Below are 27,674 nucleotides of genomic sequence, written 5' to 3' on the forward strand. Positions count from 1 at the left end.
CCAGCTGTGGCCACAAAACCAAAAAGTAAAATAAAATAAAAGACAAATGTCTAAGGCTATATTTTCTTTTCTTCACATTAGAATATTAGGTTGGGTTGGGTTGGGTTTTGAAAACAGTGCCCAGTTTGTCTTCAACTATTGTCAATCTTGACTTATTTGGTGGTTTTTTGTTTTGGGTTTTGGTTTTTGTTTGCATTAGAACTATAGTTGGTGGTGTTCAGGGGCCACTGCTGGCACAATGCTTGGGGTCACTCCCCGTGGCATTGAGGGGACCATGGGATTTGGGGGACTGAACCTCCCATATGTATAGTATGAATACTAGCTTATTGATCTATCTCTCAGTGTGAGTAATAAGGTTTATTATTAAACAATTGGGAGTATTTTTTTAATGACTGCACAAGTGTCTTACTCTCAATACTCTGGGTGTATTGGTGTGTATGTGTGTATAACAGAGAGACAAAGAGAGAGAGAGAGAAAGAGAGAGAGAAAAGAGAGAGGGAGAATGTCAATGCATTTACTCTTTTAGTTAACCTAGTCTGTGACTTACCCCACTGCCAGGAATGTAGTTTGGTGGCCTTGAAGCTCCCCTACTTCACCACAGAGTCCCCAAACAACAACTCCCCTCTTGCCTCCTTGGTAATATAAGAAATTGGGCAAGGAATTCTGTAACTCAAAATGTTTTCCTGACTTTTATTGGAATTTATCTAGCCACCATTTTGATCAGATTGAAGAGATACCTGATGGTTCAGTCACAAAAGCATGAACACAAACCCAGAGGCAGGCAGAATGAATAGATGGCCTATTTATGGTGTCAGGCCACATGGCTATCAGTTTCAACTCACTCCCTACAAAGAGCTACAAAACTTTCTTTTGTCACTGAACCCTTTGGCAATCCAGTTAAGTTTACAAATATTTTTCATTCAATTTTTTTCAAAAGTTTATTTATTTTATTGAATCACCCTGTGGAAAGTTACAAAGCCTTCAGGCTTATGTCTCGGTTATACAATGCTCGAACACCCGACCCTTCATCAGTGCAATATTCCAGCACCAAAAACCCCAGTATACCTCGCACCCTCCTATCCCCACCTGTGTAGCTGATAAGTTTCACTTCATTTTCTCTTTACCTTGATTACATTCCATATTTCAACACAAAACTCACTATTGTTGTTGGAGTCTCCCCCCCAAAAAACAGCCCTGCTGAAAAGGAAGAATTTGATAATTAGTTTTCTATTATTGAGAATGAAGAGATATGATTTGGGATTTCTGTATTTTAGTATTTTAGTAACTAAGTCCAGGGAGATTTATGTTAGAAATTGCATCATTTCCCTTCCTGCGGCAGCATGGGGCTATGGCTTAGTTCACAGTCTAGAGACATTTCTGCGAGCAGCTGCTGGTACCAAAAGTAGTCTAGCTGTCCTCCGGATCGTGGTCAATGAGCCGCAGAGCGGCCACACAAACGTGTGGCCACCCGGGTCACATCTCGGCAGAGAGCGCACCGGTATCACCCCCGTCTCAAGATCACACACGCATTCTGCTGTTGCAAGTTCATACCTCTTTTTTTTTTCTTTCCCTTCCCACGCCTCCAAGTTCATAACTCCTTAATGTTCCTTATAAAATGGCAGATGCCACACGATGCCACACCCTCTTTTCCTGAAAAGGGAAAAAAAAGCCGAGAAAGAAAGACCTTTCCCCTCCTCGGCCGGCGTGGGGCTATGGCTTAGTTCACAGTCTAGAGACATTTCTGCGAGCAGCTGCAGAATCCTTCCCGCACCTCCCTTCCCATACCTCCCTTCCCAACCTCCCTCATGCACTTTTTAAATGTCTAAAATAAAATACATAATATTACAAAGCAGCTTGAAATAAAGTCAGAACCCTTTATATGTGACGAATACCACCAAATGACAAAATATAGAAGCATATCTAATAACTACTGCAATTTTAAAGCAGATAAACATGAGCAACATTTGAGGATATCTGTTGCAATTATAATGTGATATATCACAATATAGTGGCTCTATTGGTGAAAAGTCTAAGGTACCATCAATACTAATGTATTACTTACCTTAATAGTCAAAGAGATGCTAAGTGTCAGAGGTCAGTGCAAAAAAAGAGAAAAATAACCAGTTTTCTTAACCATATTTATAGCCACCACCACCCTAAATTTTATGCTGAAATCTCTCTTGCTATCAAATTTACAAGCTTGTACAAAAGTCACTAACATTCTCTCAACCTAGATTCCCCATCAGCAAAATGAAGGTCATAATAGTATCAATGTGATAAGATTAATTGCAAGGATTAAATGAATTAATGCTCCTAAATAGATTATAGCAGTATCTGGCAAGTGAACACTCAATAAATAATGGCATTTTTAAAAGCTGGTGATATCTCATGCCTATATCTTATGTGCTTTACACTTTCAAATGTGGGATATAGTATGAACTGCTGAAATATCAGATAACCTTTTTCTTTTCTTTTCTTTTCACTTTACTTATTGGGGATTCCCAGTCAGTGTGTAAGGAACTAGAGGTTACTCCTAGCAGTATTTGATCCACAGGACTCAGTGCTTAGTCCTGGGAGGTGCTGCTGCTCTTGCTTTGTGGCACTCCGGGCCCTTAGGACACAGGTAATGGTAATAGGGTTCTACAGATAGGAAGTGAAGGACCTCAGCTGAGACTCCTACCTTATTTCCCCACTCAAACATTATTTTTGTAATAAGGAAACAATAGTTATTTTATATTTGAAAATGCATAAGTCTAGCACCCCCTGAAATAGAAAAATAAATATGAATCTCAGTCATTGAGAAATAGGACAAAATTGCAACCAAGTCTAAAAAAGAGCTCACAGACAAAAGCACATACTTTGTATGCAGGAGGCCCCAGTGTGGTACCAGCACACATGATCCCCAGCACCACTGGGAATGACTCCTGAGCACTGAGCAAAAGATAGGTCACCAGGTGTGTCCTGCCCCACCAAAGGAAAAAAATCACAATCAGACCCTGATTAGAAAGTTCTGATGGTATATTCTCAGTAACTTCTCATGGCTTATTATCTTTTAATTGAAAACACTAGTATTGTTAAAATGTTGTTTTCCTACTTAATTTTATCTACCTTAAAACTCTTTACTCATTAGATTGCCAAACACTTAGTCACTGATTTTTTTCATAGTTCTTTAAAAAAATACATTATAAGTGGTTTGATGGTGCTTCAAATTTATCGATATAATTAAATGTAACTTGAACACAAATTTCGGTTACCAGTTTTATATCCAATTCTTTCCTAATGCTTCATGGAATGAAAAATTTATGTATAGAAATTGTAGCTGGTTTCCATTGCTTCATGGTGTTCTCAGAAGTTATGGATCATATTGTCATTTCCTGTGTATACTAACCTGCTTCATGTTTAAATGAATGGACTTAATGTCTCTCACATATAAGCACAAATCTTCCTTATGGTGAAGTTACATATCAGTATATTGTTCATCATTTCAAAATAACCGAAGTAAAAAATGAATTAATATACACACTACACATTACAGTACAACCTAGCTTACTTGAATGTGCTCAGAATGCTTACTTTAGCTTAGAGTTGGGAAAAATTACCTAACACAAATTTGGGATTTGTTTTATTGTGTTTTAGTCTCACACCCAGCAGTGCTCCGGCGCTATTCCTGGCTTGCTACTCAGGGGCACTCCTGACAACACTTGCAAGACCATGCAGTGCTGGAAATCAAATGCAGGCCTCATGCACGCAGAGCACGAAGTCCAACCCATTGAGCTATCTCTAAAGCTCTAACAAAATCACTCTATCACTGTATCACTGTCGCAATATTTTTTTAAATAAAAATGTCGACTACCTCATTCATAGATGTAGATGAGCATTTTATAGACATGATACGATGCAGAAATAGACAATATACAATACTGAAAAGGGATACCCAACTTGCTGTCACTATTCTATCTAGAGGCAAATGCCATCTAATATTAGTGGTTTATTCTTATATAATCCTCCAATAAAATTATAGAACAAGCTATTATCATAAATGGTTTCCTATCCAAGCCTCTGTGTCACTATTTGTAGATAGGTCTGTATCCACAGGGTAAACAAACTGTTTTTTAAAAGGCTAGATTATAAATATGCCAAGCCTTGCTGACCAATCTGTCACAAATCAACTTTGTAATAACATTGTTGTCTTCTGATAAAGTTTTGTTTAAAAAAACCACAGCTGCCACATTTGTTAGCTTATTAATCCTTGATGTAGACTCTGTCTTTGGGAATTTTCTCAAGTGTTCAGTACCAGAAAACCCACATTTCTTCTGAAGCGTGACAGTAATAAAGCACTGAAAGTCATGCACAAGTGCTATGAATGCCTTGATAAAGTCTTATTTTCATGACTAATAGTGATAATTTTAGAATATATAGATAACTTGCCTCCTCAGAATTCTTGGTGACCGCTAAGGCTACATGGTTTGTTTCAAGGTTATCTGTAGCATGCATACAATACAGTGAAATATCTTTGGTTTACTGGTTTTCATTTTACATAAAAGAGTAGGGTACAAGGCAGTTGGCCAGAGCTAACCTGTGAAATGGAAGGTAAATTGAATCCATAGTGTACAGAGAAGGATGAAGCAAGGGCATCTCAAAAGAGATTGGAATGATATTTTATATAGAATGTGCACCAGAATCTGATAACAACAATGTCAAGTTATAACAGTAGTATCCAATTAACTTTCCCATAATCACATGAGTCCAGAGAAAAGTGCTATTAATTATAGGGCTAATTTGACAATAAAGAATGTCATTCCCAAGTGACAGCTTTTTTTAATAGTTTGATGGTGTCTCATCAACCCAATTCCTCTCAAAAAATCTAGAGAGACAGGGAGATTATTTTTGATATTTTGGTTCATGGATATTAAGCTTAAGGAAAATGGCTAGATCTTGATTTTCAAATTTTTGTCAGTGTAATAGTAATATCATCCAAAATTCACTTTCAAGCCTTCAGAGAGTGGATAATTACACTTTACTTTTACAATAGGTACACAGTTCAATTTAAATAATGAAAAGTAAGTGTGATTGAGTGTCTCAATCACATTTTTTATAGTACTCCATGGATTTCAAGGATCATATACTGTTGTAAAAGGGTACTAATAATGATGTTAAAGGATTTATTCTTGAATAACCACATAGTCTGAGCCCAAAGCAAATACTTCTCATGTTATTCTGGAGTTAAAATATGAGTGGTGAGAGTCATTTGTGAAAAGGTGACAGCTGTTTATCAGGTACCAAACTGCTTACTTTGGAAAAAATTGATTAACTATTAAAACCATGATACAATTTTTTCTTGACAACTGCCATACCTAGATATTCTTTACAATAAATTACTTGTCTTCTTATTGCATTTATTTTTGTCTCTCTGGCCTCCTCCAGCTACCTGTGAGAGAAGGAAATAAAGAAATCCAATATGTTGCAAGAAAGCTCATTTTTCATCATGTCAAGACGTTCTCCCTCCCACAGTTATGGTATTTCTTGATGATTATTCACTTCTGTGAATTGAAAAGGAATGGCTCTCGCTTTCATCAATACTTCATTAAACTTGTCCCAAGATATGTTGATTAAAGTTGAGTCTTTCCTATATGCAGTATAGATATGGGTTGCCTTAGAAGAAGAAAAAAACCCACATTGCAATGTAATTTTTTAAAATTGGACATGGAATGGTAGTAGGTGGAGGGTGGCTCTATCTATCTGAGCATAGTGTCAAATGTCACAAGACAGAATCCTAAATGTAGTACTACACCCTCCTCATTTCTCAGGCTTCCTCAGCTCCAAGATGCTTGTCACAATCCTCTTCAGGTCTCTAAGAGATAGACTTTTTAATGACATAAGATCACATACATGAAAATAACAGTGCCCTTCCCAGATTAATCACTCTAGTCAATACAGGGGCAAGAACTCCTTTCTTTGCCTATTCTTGAGTCAACAGGAACGTCAAAGGGACATGGTAGCAATTCAATGCAATCATTGTATTTCTTAATGGAATTGTTTCTCTCTTTCGAACTAAGGTTGTTGAGGGGGGTTGTTGAGGGGGGTTGTTGAGGGGGTTGTTTGTTTGTTTTCTTTTCTGTTCTTTTTGTGCCATCACTGTCACTGTCACTGTCATCTCGTTGCTCATCGATTTGCTCGAGCGGGCACCAGTAATGTCTCAATTGTGAGACTTGTTACTATTTTTGGCATATCACATATGCCACGGGTAGCTTGCCAGGCTGTGCTGTGCGGGCAGGATACTCTCGGTAGCTTGCCGGACTCCCCAAGAGGGGCTGAGGAATCGAACCCGAGTCGACCACGTGCAAGGCAAACACCCTACCCGCTGTGCTATCACTCCAGCCCATACCTGCTGATATTTGGGAGCTAATCCCTGCTCTGTGCTTGGGCATATGTAGGGAATGGGAACAGCGGTCATCAGTGCTGATTGTGCTCAGAAGTCTATGCAGTCCTGTGGCTTGAACCCAGAGCTCTTGCATGCAATGCAAGCACTCAATTTACTGAGTTGTTAATTCTGATACTGGAACCAAGATTTTTAGATCTCCAGGGGATCAGATTGAAGTGACTGAAAGTAAAAAATTTCACTGCTCTATCTTTGTGGTGATTTCTGTTTCCAACTCTTGTATCCACTCTAATGGAACAGATGGATTCAAAGTGTGATTGAGATGCAGGGCTACTGCTACTATAAACTAATGATCTTTCACTGGCTTTCAAGTCCAGTACTGCAAAGTTACGTCAGCCCAGTTCGAGACCTCTGCCTGTGTAGAGGGAAAACAGATGTCTAGAAATATGAGTCCAAGTGCTGGACCTCTCCATGAGCTTCACCCACAAGTGCAATTCATTTTTGACTAGTGATGATAAGAAGGATGCATGGGAGGATGACACAAAAGAACTGTCTCGTGTCCTCTGTTGTAATTGATCCTATAATTAAATATACCCACAGGATAGGCCCCGTCTGTTACACTTGTGCTTTGGCTTATGTGGTCTTCTTTGGCTGTATAGCAAAGAATAAAAATTTGCATGTATCCTCATATCCTTTCATATCATTTCATCAAGCTAAGTAAAAGTGTTTGTCATCTGAAAGATAATGCCAGAAATCTATTTTTAGCTCCCTGGTGCTGTACTCATGTGTGAAATTACCCACAGGAGAAGATATTTGCCTGTAAAAGAACCCTTACTGGCATTAGATGTGATTGGCTGCACAAATTATACTGCCAGATGAATTGCTTTTGCAAACCAAACAGAATCCCTCAGAAACTGAATTGGGTTGGCAATGTGTAGGGGGGACCACAGCCTTACTCAGGGTGACCATGTCAGGACCCAGGCTCTGGCTGCTGGATTCCTTTTTGACACTGTGATGCCTGGAGAAAAAATTATTTTTCACGTATTTAAATCTGAGCAATACTGTGGCTTTCTGATATGGATAGAGAGACTATTTGGCATGTTGTTTGAGGTGCTTATTGATTTCTGTTATAATTAGTGTGAATTGAGGATTATTTGTTCACTTCCAGCTGGAGAAAGATGGGAGGTCGGGGTCAGTATTCGTGGCCACTGAAGGCCACTGCTCTTGATGTTTAGCAGGTGATTGTGCCACATCACATTTGAACAGTCCTATGTTATAGCCTAGAAAAATCACTGCAATATTTGACTGGAGATGCTTGTCCCTGCTTTTCTTTTTAAAAATAGGAAATAAGAAGGAAGAGGGAACTAGGAGAACGGAGAGGAGACAAGATTAGACAGCAATAGCTATACAGTTCCAAGGAATTTGAAAGAACACCTCCTGCCTCTCCACGCAACCCATTTCCAGTTCACAAAACTCAGATGCTGAACATTTACATTTTTTATATCCTTAATAATAATATAAATGATCTTGTTTGTTTAGTTAAGAGCCAAAATTAGGAGGTCTGGCATCAATTTATTTATGTTGGCTTTTCTGTGGAGCCAGGTCTGTCTAGTTTGCTTGCCCTGAATAGTCATTGGCTCCTTCCCAACAACTATATATCAGGACCAAGCACAACCCTTGTGACAGGGCTCTAAGCAGGCCTGACCAGCTTCCTAGCATGCTGCTTCCCAAAGATCCACTCCCAGGCTCCAGAACCCCTAAGCTTCCTGATTTTATCAGGGAGGTACTGTCGCTGCTGGCATGTCTTCTCCCTCCCACCAAGACTCACCATAGAGCACTTGCACAATTGTTCCTGCAACCACAATTAAACTTGGGTTTTTGAGAGGCATAGGCTCCCTTGTTACACGTAAAATCTACTTTTATCCATCTGTAACATTTGGGCATAAAAACCCCACTATCAATGTAGCACTGTAGCACTGTCATCGCGTTGTTCATGGATTTGCTCCAACGGGCACCAGTAACATCTCCTTTGTGAGACTTCTTGTTACTGTTTTCGGCATATCGAACACACCATGGATATATGTACCAGACTGTCGTCTGGGTGGGATACTCTCAGTAGTTGCCAGGCTCTCCGACAGGGACAGAAGAATCGAACCGGGGCTGGAGCAATAGCACAGCAGGTAGGGCGTTTGCCTTGCACGCAGCCGAGCAGCCGACCCGGGTTCAATTCCCAGCATCCCATATGGTCCCCTGAGCATCTCCAGGAGTGATTCCTGAGTGCAGAGCCAGGAATAACCCCTGTGCATTGCCAGGTGTGACCCAAAAAGCAAAAAAAAAAAAAATTTAAGAATCAAACCCGGGTCGGCCACACACAAGGCAAATGCCCTACCCGCTGTGCTGTTGCTCCAGTCCACTATCAATGCATTTTATCTAATTATGATTCATTCACATGAGTGACAGTTTGCACTTAACACTTAAGCATAAAATCTCCACTATCTACATTATATCTAATTATGATTCATTTGCTTGAGTGGCATTTTGCACTTCCTAGTTACCAATGGAGTTTTAAGCTACATTGGTGTCTAGGACTTCCAAATTGTGTGATCTGGCTCTTTTTGAAACAAGCATAGATTTATTTACACCTATTTATTTCTAGAAGTCATGGTCAGATACATCAGTTCATTTCAGTTTATTTGTGTACTTCATGCCCCAGAGTATGAAAGTTTAGATGAAAGGACACTTTGTTCTACATTGTCAAATATTCAGGACAGTTCTCACAAAGTTAATTGAAAGTCCAAGTTTTCTCATGCCTGATTTGTTCTTAAAATTTGCCAAGTTAATATCCCTGCATAAAAATACTTTCTGGCAGCTTTTGTTGTTTTTGCCTTTGTGTTTTCATTTTGGAGCCATACCTCACTGTGCTCAAGACTTACATATAGCTCTGTGCTCAGGGATCACTCCGGAGGTGCTCAGGGAATTATTTGCTGTGCCGGGGATCAGTCAGGGTTTGACTGCATTCAAGGCCAGAATCTCACCCTCTGTACTATCTCTCCTGTCCTCCTTGCAGCTCTTCAACCTAATTTTTAGTATTCTGTACTTATAACCTGGGAATGACCAGTCATACATAATTTCATGTCTTACCCACATTTGTGTTGACTTCTGAAGCAAACACTAAGAGCAAATTCTCACTGTCCCTACCCAGATGTCTTAGAATATAGATTTTGAATTATACAAATATATCACTGCACCTGTACATTTTTAAGATATGTACAGGTAATTGTAAAAGTAATAGAAAGCAAGTTATTATTGTTGCTAGTTATCTTCTGTGTCCTTGAGATAGATATCAAAAACCGAGTCTAAGGACTTAAAACTAACCCTGGATTCATTTCTGAGCATCTTTCACATGCAACTCAAAAATAAATTTCAATTTACCATAATCATGCTTCCAGTTTGGTTCTTTTGAGAGCAGGCTCAGACCCAACAGACTGCTGGTGCTTGGGTAAGACAACTTGTCTTTTGAAGTTTTAGCATTCCTGACATCATCTTTAAGCTATGGACAGGGGGGGTTGGTGTTCCCTACCTTGACTCATAATAGACAGAATTCTTGAAACAAATGAGGGCCTGAGCACTCACCAACCTTGCACGAGAAGTCTTCTGGACTAGTTTCTCTTAGTCTACTAAACTTTTCCAAGAAAAGCTCAGTAGACAGATAACACCAGGTTAGCAAAAAGTATGTTGTGTGCATGCTTGCATGTGTACATATGTTCACATACCAAAAGACAAAGAATACATGCTGATTTAGTTTTTTGACCTACATATATGTACATAAATATTTCTAATTCAGTTCCTCAGTCTCTTTTCTCTGACCTCATAAAACTCTTCTTTACCTAAAGATTTTTAATTTCTAATTTGATTTTAATATCTTTCTTCTTGGCAACTGTAAGTTTTCTAGGCTTCCTTGGATTTCAAAATTAGATCATCTACATTAAAATATTCACCTTGTTTTTTTCCCAGATAAAGTCTGGATTAAAATTAATTTTTCATTAATTGAGATTCTGTGGTTTACAATACTGTTAATAATGGCTTCTCAACCCCACAATTCCAATACCACACTAATTACCAGTGTAATCACTTCCCTCCCCCAAGGGCCCCAACACCACTTTCCATCAACCCCACCCCCTCAACTCAATTGTATAAGTTTTCTGTTATGTCACCTTTGGCCTTGTGTTGGTCCCACGTGTGAAAGAGATCCTTCTGTACCTATCCCTTTCCTTCTGACTAACGTCACTCAGCAGGATATCCTCCAGTTCCATCCATGTTGCTGAAAATCAGGATTTTGTTCTTGGAGCTGCATCGCATGTGTGTGTGTGTGTGTGTGTGTGTGTGTGTGTGTGTGTGTGTGTGTGTGTGTGTGTGTGTGTATGTGTGTGTACTCACTACAGCAATGAACATAGTTGTGCATATATCCTTTCATATTATTTTTTCTGTTTGAGGATTGATGCCAAGTACTGGTATCACTGGGTCATGTGGTAGATAACTCCAGGATTTTGCCCAAAGCTTATTCCCACGTTGTTCAACTTCCTGTGAAGCCTCACAGCTACTTTTTTTAAGGTTTCTTTTTAAGCATTCACGTAAAGTGGCCTTGTTTTTCTTCTCCTTAAATCTTTGTTTTGTGTAGAGATAGAACTATTTTGTATCTGTCTTTAATGAAAAGAACATTCTTTAATCTTTCATTATCTATTAAATATTGGTTCTGATCACTAGTAGACCTATTTAGTGAACATGAGTAGAGTTCATTGTTAAGAATCCTTACCAAAAAAACATTATGTGAAAGCACACACCATAAAAGGCCTCTTTTAGCATGCCCTATTTTGAAAAGAAGGGAAAACCAGGGCCACTATATAGAGTGTTTGATATACACATTCGGGAACAATAAAACTATCCCAGCATCACTTTATCCTGTACTTTATGTTTCCATATTCTCATCTATGTATCCCTGACATCGTTTTAATCAAGTTATAGAAAGAAAGCTATCCTCACCCTGATATATTTTAGCTGATTTATTTATAAATGGACTTGGTAAGTTTGGTGTCCACATACGGCAGTGCTGGGGTATCACTCCCAGCTTGAGGCTCAGGTGTTACTCTTGGCAGCGCTTGGGGGAACCCTGAGGCACTGGGATTGAACATTCAAAGCATGTGTTCCAGCCTTTTTGAACTATCCTCCCTGGTTCTTTTATAAATTTATTTTGAGATAGCTTTCACAGCATGTGGTTTTCTACTAACATAGATTTAGGCCCAGTTAAATCAGTAAATCAGGTTTCTCCTTAACTAGTGTGCTGGGTTGCTAATTAGCTAATTCAGTGTCCTTAACTTTCTGCACCTTCAGGAAAACCCTACCCTGCATTTCCATGTACAAACAGGCTAAAAGCTAGAGAGTAGACTGGTGGTTTTCAACCTTTCTACACATGTGGGCCAGCTGGACTAGTAATCGAAGAATGTTGAGCTGAATACTGAATATACTGATTTCAAACAAACAGTTAAGCTTAATCTTATTTTGGAAGTTATAGAGTATTATATTAAAGTATTAGCATCATTCTCCCAGGTTACCCCTTGTGGGAAATGGTTTATGTTCTCCCAGTTAGACTACTAGAACAATGCATAGACCTTCTCATTCTGTACAAGTGCTTTCTGACCTTTGTTACCAAAGAGTTTACCAAGATAGAAAAAGATAAAGTAATGTAGGGTGCAACCTTCTTGTCAAAACTATAAATCAGATATAATTAAGGCAAAAATCTCAGAACACTATAGATTTTCACATGGGCTTAGTTGGCTGGGGAAGGATCACAAAGTATGCTTTGGGAAAATTTCAGAAGGCAAGACCCTGTTGGTAAGTAGAGACAGCAAGTATTTCCTTGAAACTTGCCTCACACTTGACATGGAGATGGCTAAATTCCTCCTCGTGAGTTGGAGAGCAGCTTCACTCCTCCCTTTATTGAAATATAAATGTGCATTTCTTCATAGTTAATAAGTAAGCACTCAAAAATATACAGAAATTCTGTTTTCTTTTAATAAATGAATGTCCTACCAGAATTAGGACAGCATGAAAGCTGAGGGTCATCCTATTAGGTACCCCCACACCTCACCCCCTGCAATTATGTCTCCTTTCTTATCTATAAGAGAGAGAGAAAATGAAACTTTCCTTTTTTAAAAAAAATATAACCTTTTCATCATTATTTATTTCACCCAGTATTTATCCAGATTAATCATAATTCTTGCCAAACTGCTCTCTGTTTAGATTTTTGTATTCAAGAAAACAATCTCTGCCAACTCTTAATAAAACTTCCTGAGTAACTTCCAAGTTGCCCATGTCATCTAAAATTACACACTAGCCATATTTTAAGCAATTTTAGGGTGAATTCTGTATTAATTAAATGAAACTGCATTGGCAATAAATTATGTGTTGTTATCCTAAAGCCATGTGCCAGAAAAACACTGTAATGGATAAATCATCCCATTACAAATCTGAAGCTTCCATGTCCAAAAATAGGAATGATGCAGGCATTATTTCTTACAACGACAAAAGCATTAGCCTTTAAAACATGAATTTTAAAATATTTGTCAGAATGATCAAATCTGAATATGGTAACTAAAATCAAACTTGAAAGGAATTTACATCCTTCTTGCTGAATATCCTATATCACATCCTTTGTTTGTATTATGTTTGGGGGCCCCACCTGGTGGTTTTCAGTGCTTATTCCTGGCTTTGCACTCAGGGTGTCTTCTGGCAGAGCTTGGGGAACCATATGGGATGCAAGGGATCAAAGCCAGGTGGGTCACATGCAAGGCAAGTGCCCTACCCATGGCACTATCATTCTGACCCCCTGTTTATTACATCATTTTGCTGTCCCTACCCCTTTATTATTTCAATTACCAGATTCTGTCCATTCTAAGTTTATGAAATCTCCTCTATGGATCCAGTGATCAGCAGCCCTCAATCTTAACCCTCTCCCTTTCTGCAACAATCCTGTCACTTTTTTCTCTTCTGTTCTCTTCTGATTGACTCTCTGTTTGAAGATGTCTTCTGAGGTAATTAAGGATACATACTCTGACTTCTCCATCAACGCTTTTTTATTTTGTGTATGATGACATCAGTTTATCTATCTTGAAGTCAAAAAGAGCTGAAATCCACCATTGGTGAGGCAATTTTGTTGTTTCTTTAGTCTGAAATGTCTACATATCTAAATTCACTCATTTATTCACCCAAAATAAAAGCAAGTAGTAAACAGTAAGTTGCATTTAGTAGATTCGTGCCCTTTATTAGTCTCTGCACTTGACCGTGGTCAAGAAAGACTATATGCCATTATCAATGGACTGCGTGAGAAAGTCACTCGGTTCAAGCATTTTGTACGAGTATAATAACACTTATGTAATCATTGATTATAAGCTACTGCTGGGATAATGACAACAAAACAGTAACAGTGAAATTAATACAAATAGAATGTTCTTCAAGTTAGGCACCAAGATAAGTGCTTTGCATGTTTTATCTAATTTCTTCTTTATTTAGTAGGTACCACTACTATCTTTACTCTGCTGATAAGGAAATGTAGACTAGAGAGGTTAAGAAAAATGTATAAAATTTCACCTGGAAAGTATTTAGGCTAAGATTCAAACCCAGTTTGTGGTTTGAATACTATTCTAACCCCAGTGCCACCATTCTTTACCTCTGCCTCCAACTTCTGGATCAGAGTCAGACTTGCATTCAGCCCTCAGTTTTGAAATAAAGTTTAGTAAAGAAAAATTTGAAATGATAGTAAACTTAGGGAAATCTCAGACAAAGATTCAGGTAAAAGATAAAAATCTTGCAAATAAAATCTCTTGAACAAGTTTGGAGCTGAGATGGTTTTCTGAGATCATACACCACAGTACTGAGTTAGTGATTTTCATTTTCTACAATTTTATTTTACAAAAAAATTAATGAAGAACATAAATAGAACACTTATTTTTATCAGAAAAAGAATTACTTCAAGTCAATTAAATAAAGCTGTTATAAGCTGAGTGTAGTATATGCATACGTCTTTAAAAGTACTACCATATAGTTTGAATGTGAAGACTAAAGGAATTGAAGCACAAATCACTTGTACTCTAGAAAGAACATGAGAAAATAATTTTCTTAACTAGCTGCACTCAAAGAAGAAAAATAAGAAGGTGGAGGGGGAAATAGAGAAAGAGAGTGAAGGAAGAATGAAAAAAATGGAAAAAGGATGGAATGGAGGAAGAGAGGAAGGATCTGTACCCACCATCACAGCAGGAACTTCTAGCAACAAGATTATCTTTTCTATATTCCATTCTCAATATTGTCTCTCTGATTTTAAAACTTGAGTTGTAATTGACATGTAACATTAGTTTCAAGTCTTCAATATCACTTGCATCACTTGTCTTTCCGTTGATCTTCAATTTGCTCAAGCGGGCGCCAGTAAAGTCTCCATTTGTCCCTATTGCGTGCTAGTGTAGCCCAGTGATATCTGCTCACTCTAGGAACAGGAAGAGCCTCAAAACGTTCATTCAGGGTTTTGATGAAGAAGTCTGACCATCTCATTGGTGGGCGGCCACTCGGTCTTTTGACGTCCTGTGGAATCCAGTTGGTAACAGCTCTAGTCCAGCGGTCGTCTCTGAATCCCATTACGTGTCCGGTCCATCTGATTTTTGATGTCTTGGCAAACAAGACAGCATCCCTGATTCTTGACCATCTACAGAGGTCAGAACTCCAGATTCCTTCTCTCACTTGAGTAAGACATGATATTCCTAGTATAGCTCTTTTGATTCCTCTTTGGGATACCCGAATAGCATTCTCATCCTGTTTGCGTAGGGCCCAGGTCTTTGAGGCATATGTTAGTGCAGGAAGAATGGTGGAATCGAAAATATGTGCCCGAAGTCAGAGATTCTTGGTCCGCTTAACCACTTCTTCAATGCTCTTGAAGGCATTCCATGCTGCTCTCTTCCTCCTGCGCAGTTCTGGCGCCAAGTCATTCCTCATGTTGAGTTCTTGACCCAGGTACACATAGCTGCTGCATTCAGAGATGTTCGTTCCATTGAGAGCAAATGGTGCATCAGGGACTAGTTTGTTTTTCATGAGCACCATCTTGTTGAGGTTCAGCTGCAGTCTGACCTTTCCACCTCTTCAGTGCCACCCTCAAGAACGTCATGCAAGGACTGGAATGGGAAGGAATGGGAATGAAAATAGACGGTCGGCAACTACACCACCTCCGCTTCACTGATGACATCGTTCTCATAACACCAAACATTAGCCAAGCACGAGTGTGGAAAGCCTTCAGTATGATTCAGTATTTTCATGTATTGTAAAAGAACCCCTACAATAATCTAATTAACATTCCCAACTTTATACTGTTACACATTTTTCTTATGAAGAGAATTCTAAGTCTTCTCTCTTAGCAACATTCATGCAGTATTATTAACTGGTGGTCTGCATGCTGTACACTGAATTTTCGTGACTTATTTGTTTCAATTTTTTACTTATTTGTTTTATAACTGGAAGTCTATACTTTTTATCTCTTTTACATATCTGCAGTTCCTATTATTATTGAACTGCCAAGTATAGACATCTTTCAACTTTTTTTTTTAATCATAGTCTACAAGTTACTATATAGACTTCCCTAGGCTCTTTCTTATCTCCTGTTGTCAATTAATTTCTCTCTCTTTTCTTAAAATAAATTTTATTCCAAAATAAAGTAGAAAAATTAAATGTATTCCTTTTTGCCATGGATGCATGATGTGGTCCAGACTGGAACAATATGTCTAAAATGACATTTGACATGCCATAGTATATTATATTATTTTTATCTCTCACTACCTCTGTTTCTCCACAGAGATTATTAAGTCCTTAATGGTAAAGACCACATACTTCACTTTCATTTATCATTCTCCAATATATGTAGAGAAGTCATAGAAGAACCATTCACTAATGGAGTGAATATGTGAATGAATGAGTGAAAAAGCAGAAATGGCAATAATCAATTGCCACCGTTCTTTCTTCCAAGCAACTACTCCTTGCATGACTCTGTACAATACAAAAATTGAAGTATTTTTTAATATGCAAATTATTGGGCATGTGTATAAATGCATACAGTTGATTCTTGAATAACATGGGTATGAACAGTGGGAGTACACTTACATATGGATTTTTCTGTAAGGAGACAACATACATTTATGGTATTAGTAAGTATAGTATGCTACCATAAGTATATCTTCTCTTATAATTAGTAACATTTTATAGCTTATTTTATTCTATAATTCATGTAATATATAAAATGCATATTAATTGACTTTTTTACTACCAGTAAATGCTTAATAACAGCAAGTTATTAGCAATTTAGTTTGGTGGGGGTCCAAGTCACAAGAAGATTTTCAACTGAAATGAACAGGGTGCCCAAGCCCCTGCTCTACTGAATCAACTGTGGCTGCTGTGGGGAGGACATTCCACGTGGTTCTTGGGGGAAGTTGAGGGTAATTTCTGGTAACTGTCAACTGGGTTGGCAGTTCAGTGCCAGAGTCTAAAGAGGGGGTGCTGCCCAGGCAATGATTGTATCAGCATATGGTGCCAGGGGTGAAAGCTGGATAGAATTGCTCTCCTCTTCATAGAAATTCCCAAAGAAATGACCTGGGATTTCTCTTTTTCCCTCTGAAATGCTACAAAATATCAAGTAGTTTAGGAAGTGGAATGCCCCATGTACAGCTCTGTTGGGTTTGGTTTTTAGATAAATGGGGAAAAATAGGGACTCAGACTATTGTTTTCATTCAAAGATAAGCTAATCTTGCAAAGATAGTTACCGAAGTCAATAATAATTCCTTCTAGGAACATAAATAGTATGAGAATTGGATTCAGGTAGAAAGAGAGCATGCAATGCGGTTATGCCAGGGAGAAGCTGTGTTTATGGCTTCATTACAACCTTAAATGGAATATCTATATTTCTTCTGGGTTTAATGAAGTCACAAACAACCAATTCTTGGTTGAGTGAGATTGGAGATTTTTTTTTTGCTTTTAACTTGATGTATTTTAATTTGTGTTTAACTAGCTCTCCCACACCAGGTACTCAGACTGGCATTTTAGGGACAATTAGCTAAGAGTTCTTCTGTGTAAGCCACAGAGGAGGAAAAAAGACAAGGAGAATCAATAAGACCAAGGCAGTTTAGGAAGAGAACATTCACTTCCCACCAAGTGCACTGGCAACTTGTCAAGCTGCCTGTTTCAAGCGGAAGCAGCTCTGCTCTCGTCTCTCAGCCTCATTAATGTAGAAGTGATTCTGTTGTGGTTGCTGAATGACTTTGCTTTTGTGTTTTTTAGTTTTCAGGACTATATCTCCTGTCCTTCTTCACGATTCTCATCGGGCTGGTGCTCTACTCCTCCACGTCCACGTACATAGCCCAAGACCCTCGGGTATACAAGCAGTTCCGCAACTCTTCAGGACCTGTTGTGGACTTACCAACCACAGCCCAGGTGGAGCCTTCGGTTACCTATACCAGCCTGGGCCAGGAGACAGAAGAGGAGCCCCACGTGCGTGTGGCCTAAATAAGGCCCTCCCTGCCCACTGAGGACATCTCAGTGGCCATGTGCTTGCCCATCATCTCTGTATTGTACATAGAGAAAGGTATTTCTTAGGTGCAGTTTACACGGGTGGACTGCAAGGTAGCAAATCTGAAAGCCTGAATAAGGCACAAGCTAAACGTCCCAGGAGGCAGAGTCTCTGATCCGCCTGACTTGGAGAAAAGTCTAGTTAGCGTGTATCCTGACCACATCCCCAACCCTGCATTAATTACTGTGAAATTTTTTAATCACAACCAAGTATTATTATTATTTGTATTATTATTGTTACTCTTATTACACTTTCAGGAGGATGTTTTGTACTCCTGATGGGAACTATTGCCAGATCTCCACGAAGTGAACATAAATCCCACTTTTCTATGGCAAGTCCCTTTTGAAAAATCATCCTTTCTTTCTTTGTCTCACAGTCCATGTGAGTGCTGCATGCCACGGAACTCCACCCCTGTGAAGTTTCTTTGCCCCCTGGACCGGTAGCTAATGGTTTCCTCTGTTACCTGTTGGATTACCTGCTCAATGTATATTCTGCGCTAACCCTTGTCGGGAGGGGCAACTGACCATACAATTCTCTATTCTAGGAATAGATATGAAGCAAACATTTTAGCCTTTTTATATTTAAATCTCTGATTACTCCAGGCCTTCTGTTATGCCATGTGATTATGCTAATCAAGTCCCTGTTATAGCAGATTAAGGAAGTCTTATGAGAAATCCTGGAAGTAATATCATATGTGTTCAGGGTAATAAATATTTTTAAAAATCTCTTTGCAGGGCCAAAACAATAGTATAACTGGAAGGACACTTACCTTGTACATGGCCAACCCAGGTTTGATCCTCAGCACCCCATATGACCTCCGAGCCTTCCAGGAGTGATCCCTGAACACCACCAGTGTGGCTCACAAACAAAAATAAAAATCTTTCTGCTCCTCCCTAGACCCATGTTCTAAAAAAGGTCGGATTTTCCATTTTTCTTAGATTTCTTTAGTGATAACATAATAGTTAATTAATCAAGGCAATGAAAAGACCCATGGCATTCTGTCCTCTTAATTGTGTGACAGTTATTTGACACACAGCAGTATGGACATTAACTTTGTTGTGGTGTATCTTTGGTGGTATATGGTCTCACCACTAGTCAAGTACCTGGTGTTGAGTACCAGCAACAGACTGACTGACTGACCACATTGTGGTGGTAAGGATGTCACCAATGGAAAAATCTTGCATTCAGGTCATATTTGGCATCAATTCCATTGCAGAATATATCAGCTTAACATTTTGATGGAAACAGAGAATGTCACAGGATTCCTGATAAGATTTTGGGTCATTTTTCCTGATAAGGTTTTGGGTCCTAAATATTTGCCCTTCTTTGGATCAGTAATCTAACTTCTTTGCTCTTAAAAGTTCTATTTTTCCAAACATAACAAATCAAGAAATACTGCTGATTTCTATGATTCAGAATAGACCCTACATGTCACATTAATAGTGTTTAAGTCTGGCTTAAATACCATTAAGAAAGATTCTGTATGAAGTTACAGTTTGTATTAATAAATTAATATTTGTGATGCTTTTGCAATTCAAGTCAATTCATCCAAACAAGCAGGGCAAAACTCTAGACAGTCTCTCTGTGAAGTTAACAGCTCAGCCAGGATTCCCATAGAGCCTGAATAAAGCCTAAACACTGCACTCAAGAGTGCCCCAGGCTGTCACTCAGTATCCATGTGGCCTCTCTACCTGCCTATTACCCACCCAGTCGTTTAGATGCATCAGTGGAGAAGGGGCCAACAGATTTCTTCTTGGGCAAGAGGGGGTGGGGGTGGGGGAGTGGTAGTAATGTTAAAGCTATTTTGAGTCATTAACAACTTTGCCAATATGTGCTCTCCGCTACCTTTTAAACCAATTAAATACCTTTCTCTGAATATTTAGTCCATTCACAACTGAAGACCTTTAAAGACTGTGGTTTTATTTTGTGTTTACACTCCTTTGGTTTGCATAATTTACTTGATTTGTTGCATTTTTTAGTATTTATTTTTAAGCCAAATGTCTTATCCTCTTTTAATTCATTTTTATGATACTAATTTGTAGGCACTTAGTAAAGTCTTATGAGAGATAAGTGAATGAAAGTATTTCTAAGTCAATTCAGTGAACTGGGAATTTTTTTAATTTAAATTTCAAATGGTTTGCAGTCAAAATATGGCAAAAAGCTGCAACCTGAACTATATTGTTGGATGTTTTAGTGAACTCTATTGTATGGAAATCAAGTATGAATTCTAAGATAACTTCATTGTACCCCTATCATTCTGTGTCCTGCACACATGACTTTCATATCACTGGGGTACCTCATCCTGTCGGTTTATCTCCATCTAGAAAGGCTGATAATATATTGAATTATCTGAGATCAGGGGGTTCCAAATTGGCCTTTTGGAAAGGGAAAAGAAAAAATAGCAAGAACAAACTTTTTTTTCTGTGTAATAACATTGATCCTAGGGAGTGGGGTGGGAAGTGGGAGTAGGACATTAACTCTAGCTGTTTTAGTTTCTGAAATTTCATAACCTCTGTAGACACCAGCAAAATTTGCAGCTTCTCAGCCCACAACTACTCTCCCCTCCACAAATGAGACACTTGCCATTTGCATCGCATTTGCTTGAGTAAGCAAACCACAGCTTTCCTAAACCCACTAGAGACCGCTTGGGGTTCTCTCTTCTTCCATGAAAACTTGCACTGGGGACAGAGCTTGCCTTAGTCCCACCTACCCATAGCTCCAAAATCAGGAATACACCACCAGGTGGAGGAGGCAAGGAAAAAAATTGCACCACTGTGTCCCATAAAGATGTTTCAATGTTTAGTTTAGATATTGCTAACTTGTGCTATTAACCTTTTGACAAGTGTGTAGTATTGTTTTGGGTTTGTTTTATTTGATTTATAACCACTTAGTAGTCCTCAGCTAGCTACCAGTACAGATTTTACCCCATGGGTAGGATGCTATTGTCAAGCCACATAACGAAGCACACTAATCCCGACACTATAAATGGAACATATGAACCAAAAAGGAAATTTACATCGATAAGTGGAACAAACTCTCCGTTTTTTGATATTTGCATGCTCCCCAATGGACTGGCTGTGGCAATGTAATGCCTGTATAATGTTTTCAAATAAAAATAAATGCTTTATGAAAGCACTGAGTTCTTGGTTTTCTTGAGTGTTTGTCTGCACTATGACAACCATGGAAGCAGCTCTCCTGGGATGCTAGAAAAAGCAGTGAAAGGAAAGAGCAGGTACATGTCAAAAAATAAACCAGAAAAAAAAATATTTCCAAGTTCGGGAGGTCACACCTGGTCTCAGATCAATAGCTTCAAGAAGTCAGAGTGAACAAATCAGAGTGAACACATTTATTATTTGAAAAATTAATTTATATTTGTACTTTACAGAGCTCAAGGCTATAACCCCCCAGCCCATGTTGAAATTTAAAGCATGTGTAAAATAATATTAATTTATTCCCTAAAATAGTTTCTCATAAAGAAGGAAGTTACATTTGTGCTATCCTTGGCACAATGCCCAATTAAAAAGCTGGACAGTCGGGCGGGGGCCGATACCGGCTCGCACTCCGCCGAGATTCGACCTGGGTGGACATGCTTTTGCACGGCCGCTTTGCTGCTGAACGACCAAGATCCAGAGCCAGCTACATTACTTATGGTCCCAGGAGGTGCTTGCAGTCATATCCTCAGACTGTGAACTAAGTTTTTGCTCCATGCTGCCCCAGGAAGGGAAATGATGCAATTTCCAACATAAATCTCCCTGGACTAAATTACTAAAATACAGAAATCCCGCTTCATTCTCATCAGTGGAAAACTAATCATCAAATGCTTCCTTGTCAGTGGGACCATATTTTGGGGGTATAAACTCCAACAAGAATAGTGAGTTCTGTGTTGAAACTCCAACAACAATAGTGAGTTTTGTGTTGAAATATGGAATGTAATCAAGGTAAAGAGAAAATGAAGTGAAATTTATCAGTTATGCAGGTGGGGGTGGCGGGTTTGGGGGGTGGGGGGTGGAGTCTTTTTGGTGGTGGAATATGGGCACTGGTGAAGGGACGGGTGTTTGAGCATTGTACAACTGAGACGTAAGCCTGAGAACTTTGTAACTTTCCACATGGTGATTCAATAAAATAAATTTAAAAAAAAAGCTGGACAGTTCTTCCTGAGCACAGCATTTATAAAATAGAGCTATAAAGTAGGGTTGTTTATGTTTCTTCAAACTTACATACTATCTTGTCATTATCCATTATCACTTCTTCACTAACTGTTATCATTTGCAAACCCTTTATAATTAGAAGTAATTGTGTGTATGTGCAATTGCTATTTGTGCTCACAATAAAATCTCAAAAATTGAACAAAATTAATATCAGTCCCTGTATAAAAACCACAGATTTAAATTGTTTTTTCTTTTTTTTTTTTTTGGCCATTCCAGATGGGAGAGGGGATAGGGCAGTCTCTCCTCTGTGGTGCTGGTAATGGAGATCAAGCAGTGCCAGGAACTGAACCCAGGCCTCCCTCATGTAAAACATGCGCCCCTTGAGTCATCATCCTGCTCCCCAAAATATTTTTTTTCTGGAAGACATGAAACAGCCACATGTTTATGCTTTGAGAAAATTATACTCATGATGTGCTTTGATGTGATATATATATGCATGTATACATATATATGGTGTATATATATACATATATATATATACATATATATACCTCTCGGAGAGCCTGGCGAGCTACCGAGAGTATCCCACCTGCATGGGCAGAGCCTGGCAAGCTACCCGTGGCATATTCGATATGCCAAAAACAGTAACAATAGGTCTCATTCTCCTGACCCTGAAAGAGCCTCCAATCATTGGAAAAGATGAGTAAGGAGAAGCTGCTAAAATCTCAGGGCTGAGAGGAATAGAGTCGTTACTGGTGCCTGCTAGAGTAAATTGACCTACCATGGGATGACAGTGATACAGTCATACAGATGTGCTTTGACAGAATAGCATGTACAGAACTAATGATTTACTTGAAACTGTGATTTGGAATTTTTTTGAGAAAAACTATTTTTCCTTGAAAAGAGTATAATTTCTTCTAAAGCGTAGTTTAGTTTTATTTAGCAAACTCCTTAATACACGTGAGCTTTGACCCAGTCTGTGTCCAAATGTCCAGAAATTCTAATATATTAATTCCCAAATTGCATATAAAATAAATGTATGTATTATATTTGATTTCTTGCTCTATAAAATGATATTTTTAGACAGCTGAGTTTCCTAGATGCACAAACTTAGATACTAAGCTGGAGGACAAAGTGCAGTGATAGAACACCTGCCTTACATATGAGAGGCTCTGGGTTTGAGCCCTGGCACCTGGAGGGTGGAGGAAATTCTTATAAAGGTACAAAGAGCCCTCACTTGGCTGATTTGGGGATGATGAATATGTAAAAGAAGTGAAAAGAGAAAATTAAACAAGAGCGCTATAATTCGCTCTATTTTCTTTGTGTTCCATAGGAAACAATGGGAATGTCTGAAATAGCAAGCATTGAAATCAGATCCAGGGGCTCCGAGTGCTGTGTATGTCCAGCACCCTGTATTTCAAAGACACTGTTCTTCCAAAGTGGGCTCTAACTTCTAAACCAAATCTAAACAAAGCATCCGAGTAAGATATTCTATAGCAAAATGTTCCCTGTTTTCTTCTACAACATATGAATTCTTTTGCATAAGAAGATTGTCCTTGGAAAGGAATAAATTACTGGCCCACTTTAAACTGACACCCATGGGAATTTTTTTCCACAGACCCTTAGAATGCTGGGCCCCTCAGGTTGGCCTTGGGATATAAAGCAAAGCAAAGCTCTTTTTACTTGCAAATAGTGTTTGGGAATGTATAACACTGCCTCTTAATTGTGTGTACTGATTTTTTTTTCTTCCCTTCTTTTCTTTGATTTTTTTCCTTTTTCTGTCCCCTTTCAGGAAGCAGAAGGGTCACTATGGGCCACCTAGTCAGTGTCTTGCCCTTTATATGGTCAAAAATGCTTGATTCAAAGAAATTATAATACAGCTGGAGAGCCCCACACCTGCCAGATGGCCTTTCATCACGCCTGAAAGGACAAGCCATTATGTGTCATTTTGCAGACAGCCAGATAAGTCGCCACCCAACACTGCTGCAGACTGATTAACAAGGAGCACTAATGATCAGAAAGAGGTCTCTAGGAATAAACTGAAATTAGGGGCCTCCATCTCACTCGACAAAGGCCTGGTGTGGATCAGACTGCAATTGACACAAGCATGAAAAATAAGCTTGCTCATCCAGTCTCAGCCTCAGAGATGGAAACGATCCCACAGTACTTATAGAATAATTTCAAGAAATATAAAGATAAAAACTATATTACACAAAAGGGAGTGATCTTCCTGAACCCACCTCCCCAAAGTGAAGATATTGGTTTAGAATGTATTCAATCACCACACTTTATAATGTTCTTGTCAATGTGGCGATCCCGGGGGTTGGGATGGGGAATGTAGGAACACTGGTGCAGGAAAGTTGACACTGGTGATGGGATAGATGTTAGAACATTTATATGTCTAAAACTCAACTACCAAGAACTCTGTAAGTCATAACTCTTTAAATGTTTTCCCATGTATCCTGTCATCTGATAGATGGAAGATCTATAATGGGGCGTTAAGTAGGTATGTAATCATAATCAAATCTTTAACACATGCAGACTGAGCACAGACACTAACAACAATTATTCCTTCACAGCAGGTACAGACGTAACCTATCCCAGGCCAATCTGAATATGTTCTCTTTCAGACTTGAAAAGATTCACAGGTAAAACATCCCTAACCAGTGGTGCTGGCAACGCTGTGGGTAGCCTTGTCTTCCTGCCACAAGATGTCACTGTCTGAGGTGAAATGTCTGGGTAAATCCACCCACCCAAGGCTATTCTTGGACTGTCCCCTAAGGGCAGTGCTAGATCAATTTTCGGTTTTAGGTTTTAGTGCTCCTTGGAAGCAAGCTAAGCCTGGAGTGGTGCTGAGGGCAGAGGCATTCCAAAGCTACTGTTTCAAACACTCAAACATCTTCATTGCTGTCATTGTCAATTGTGTGAAAAAAAGTAAAATGAAACACAAAACTGAAACAAATAGAGACAATGCTTCTGAATTTATTTCCAAATAAATTAAAGTAGACGATTACACACACACACACACACACACACACATACTTTTCAAGAAATTCTGGATGTCAGAGAAATGCACTCATGAATAGATGTACATTATTTGTGTGGGGAAGACACGCTTCCGGCTGCTAGTAAGATGCCTGATGAAGTAGATGAAACCACTCCAAAATTATGCCCCCAACCTTTCCCCCCACAGTGTTCACAAGTACCACCTCTGGGATGTGGGGCTTCAGGGCTGAAATGTGGGGTGATACCCAGTTCTCTAAAAACTTGGGTCTTCTTCATGTCTTTCCTGGCCTTATCTTTGTAAGGAGGGAGAATTATTTTCAGAGTACCTGAAAAGATTTGATAAATTTTAAGTAATAGTAATAATTGTAGTTTCACAGATGGTTGGCTATTTGCCAGTTCCTCAGCAAACCAGAAAAGCATTTAAAAAATCGACTTGTTCTTAAAATGACTACTTTTCTAAATGAAATTACTAAAGAGAGAGGAAATGGGCTAATCACTGTAATAATCAAAACAGTCTCATTATGGGACTCCCTGTGAGCTTTTGTTTGAATTCTCTAATGTAGTTTTTGGCATTAAATAGGATTTTAAAAGCTAAATAGGTCACACATGCATACAAATGGTTGAGTGAATCACATAACTGCTTTACGTGCCCCAAGATTATGCCTATCAGGCTGTGTTTTAATTAAAAAGAAAATTGTCAGGCATAGAGGACAACTTAATATGGGGAGTCTGGTGTCGTAGTTGAAGACTGAGACTTCACTTGGCAATCAGTTTTCAATTCATAATCACGACTCCCAAACAACAATGAAGCTCATTTTCATTTTAGTCATAGGCTGAGGGCTGGAGGGAACATTGAAGATTATTATGTTCAAAATCCCAAGTTGTTTTACGGCTTCTAAGTGTGGAAATGAATTTGTTGAAAGAAAGACATTTAGCCTGGAAAAAGTTGAAGCCTTGTTCACTACTGGCAACATTTTGTGGACATAATCACAGGGGGTGATATCCCAGCTACAGATACTCCTCAGTCCCCAGAAACCAAACTCAATGAGCTAAGCAAATTCAAATGATTTCTATGAAGGGAAAAGGTAGCTTGCCTGGAAGTTGGGATACATGATCCTTCAAACGATCCCTGTCACTGACCGACATCATAAGAGCCTTTGAAGAGAAGAAAAAAGAAAGATAAAACACCTTTACTTATCTGGATTGACTCAATCAATCCACAGAAAAAAATTGGGAAGGAAAATTACTCCTCTTCTTGTCCTCTTTAATGCACATTGATTAGATGGGTCTTTGGGATTGGCCTTGCCCACGCAATTCCCCCAATCCATTAAGAGATACAATGGACAATGGTCCTTGCCTTACTGCAGTTTATGGGTTGAGAACTCATGTGTCATTGAGATTTCTACCTCCAGGCCACACTGGCTATTATTTCTCCTATTATTTATGTGTTGGGTTATTACCACCTAAGGCCACGGACCTCAAAAGTGTTTTGCTATTGAACAAAGACCACACTTGATTTTCTGGTGAAGTAGAATCAGAAGTGTTTCTCTTGAGTATTGAAGCAACATGAACCACTCAGTCAAGTGGCCACTTTGAATCGAGGGTGTAGGGAAATGAAAGTAATTGTCAAGAGACTGTGATCAATGGAGAGTTGAAATTTTAAAAGCAAAAACTGCCCTGTCTATTGTGAGTAGGGCATGATGCTGTTCAGAGCAGTCTTTGTAGAACCTGTGGTACTTAGGGGCCACTACCATTTCCTGCTGCTTTAGAGGATTGTTTTTGATTTGTTTTTCTTTTAGTTTTTATAGGGGAAGGGAGGTGGAAACACCTGCAAATGCTCAGGCATTAGTCCTGGCTCTGTACTCAGGTATCTGCCTGGTGGGTACTTAGGAGACCATATGTGTTTCTGGGAATCAATCCGGGGTTGGCTGTGTGCAAGGCAAGCACCCTACCCACTGTGCTTCGGCCTCAATTTCACTAGACATTTTTTTATTCAAAGTGTCTTTCTACTCTTTCTCCTGTGGTTGCTGAATAGATTGCTTCTATTGTAATATAGCCTCCTCTTCTTGATTCTTGACATTGTGATGAATTGGTCCTTTATATACAAATGATATTTTTAATATTTCCATTATGATGATAAAATAGAATATCTTCTTCAAGGTTCATAATTCCCATGATTTCAATGAGATTGTACGAGCCCTCTCTATTTTTTCTATTGTTCCTGAAATAATTGGTCCAGCACCATGATAACATTCCAAATATGCTACCATCTTTTTTAGCTTGCCCTTTCTACTTCACTAGTTCATTATTAATACTGTCTCTAGGAACTTTTTAGGAAAATGGGTTTTTTTTTAGTGTTGGACCATATTTTATCTTTGTCTTTACTACAGTCTAAGAAAAGGGAAAAAAATTCACTCAGCATGAATGGTCATATCACAGATATGTTCATTTGACTAGAAACACACTTATTTTAAAAAATAGAATACAATTA

The 27,674-nt window shown here is 38.8% G+C and overlaps 1 protein-coding gene across 1 annotated transcript in view; it reads left to right on the plus strand.

Moving 5' to 3' along the window:
- SLC35F1 (solute carrier family 35 member F1) overlaps positions 1-21,164 on the plus strand; it is a 481,371-nt gene extending 460,207 nt beyond the window's left edge. Inside the window, exon 8 of the mRNA XM_055135200.1 lies at positions 17,741-21,164. Within this exon, the coding sequence (XP_054991175.1) occupies positions 17,741-17,965 (225 nt within the window). The 3' untranslated portion in view covers positions 17,966-21,164. The remainder of the gene's footprint in view (positions 1-17,740) is intronic.
- Positions 21,165-27,674: the final 6,510 nt, after the last annotated feature.

This window comes from Sorex araneus, chromosome 4 (assembly GCF_027595985.1).
Source record: "Sorex araneus isolate mSorAra2 chromosome 4, mSorAra2.pri, whole genome shotgun sequence".
Taxonomy (NCBI): Eukaryota; Metazoa; Chordata; class Mammalia; order Eulipotyphla; family Soricidae; genus Sorex; species Sorex araneus.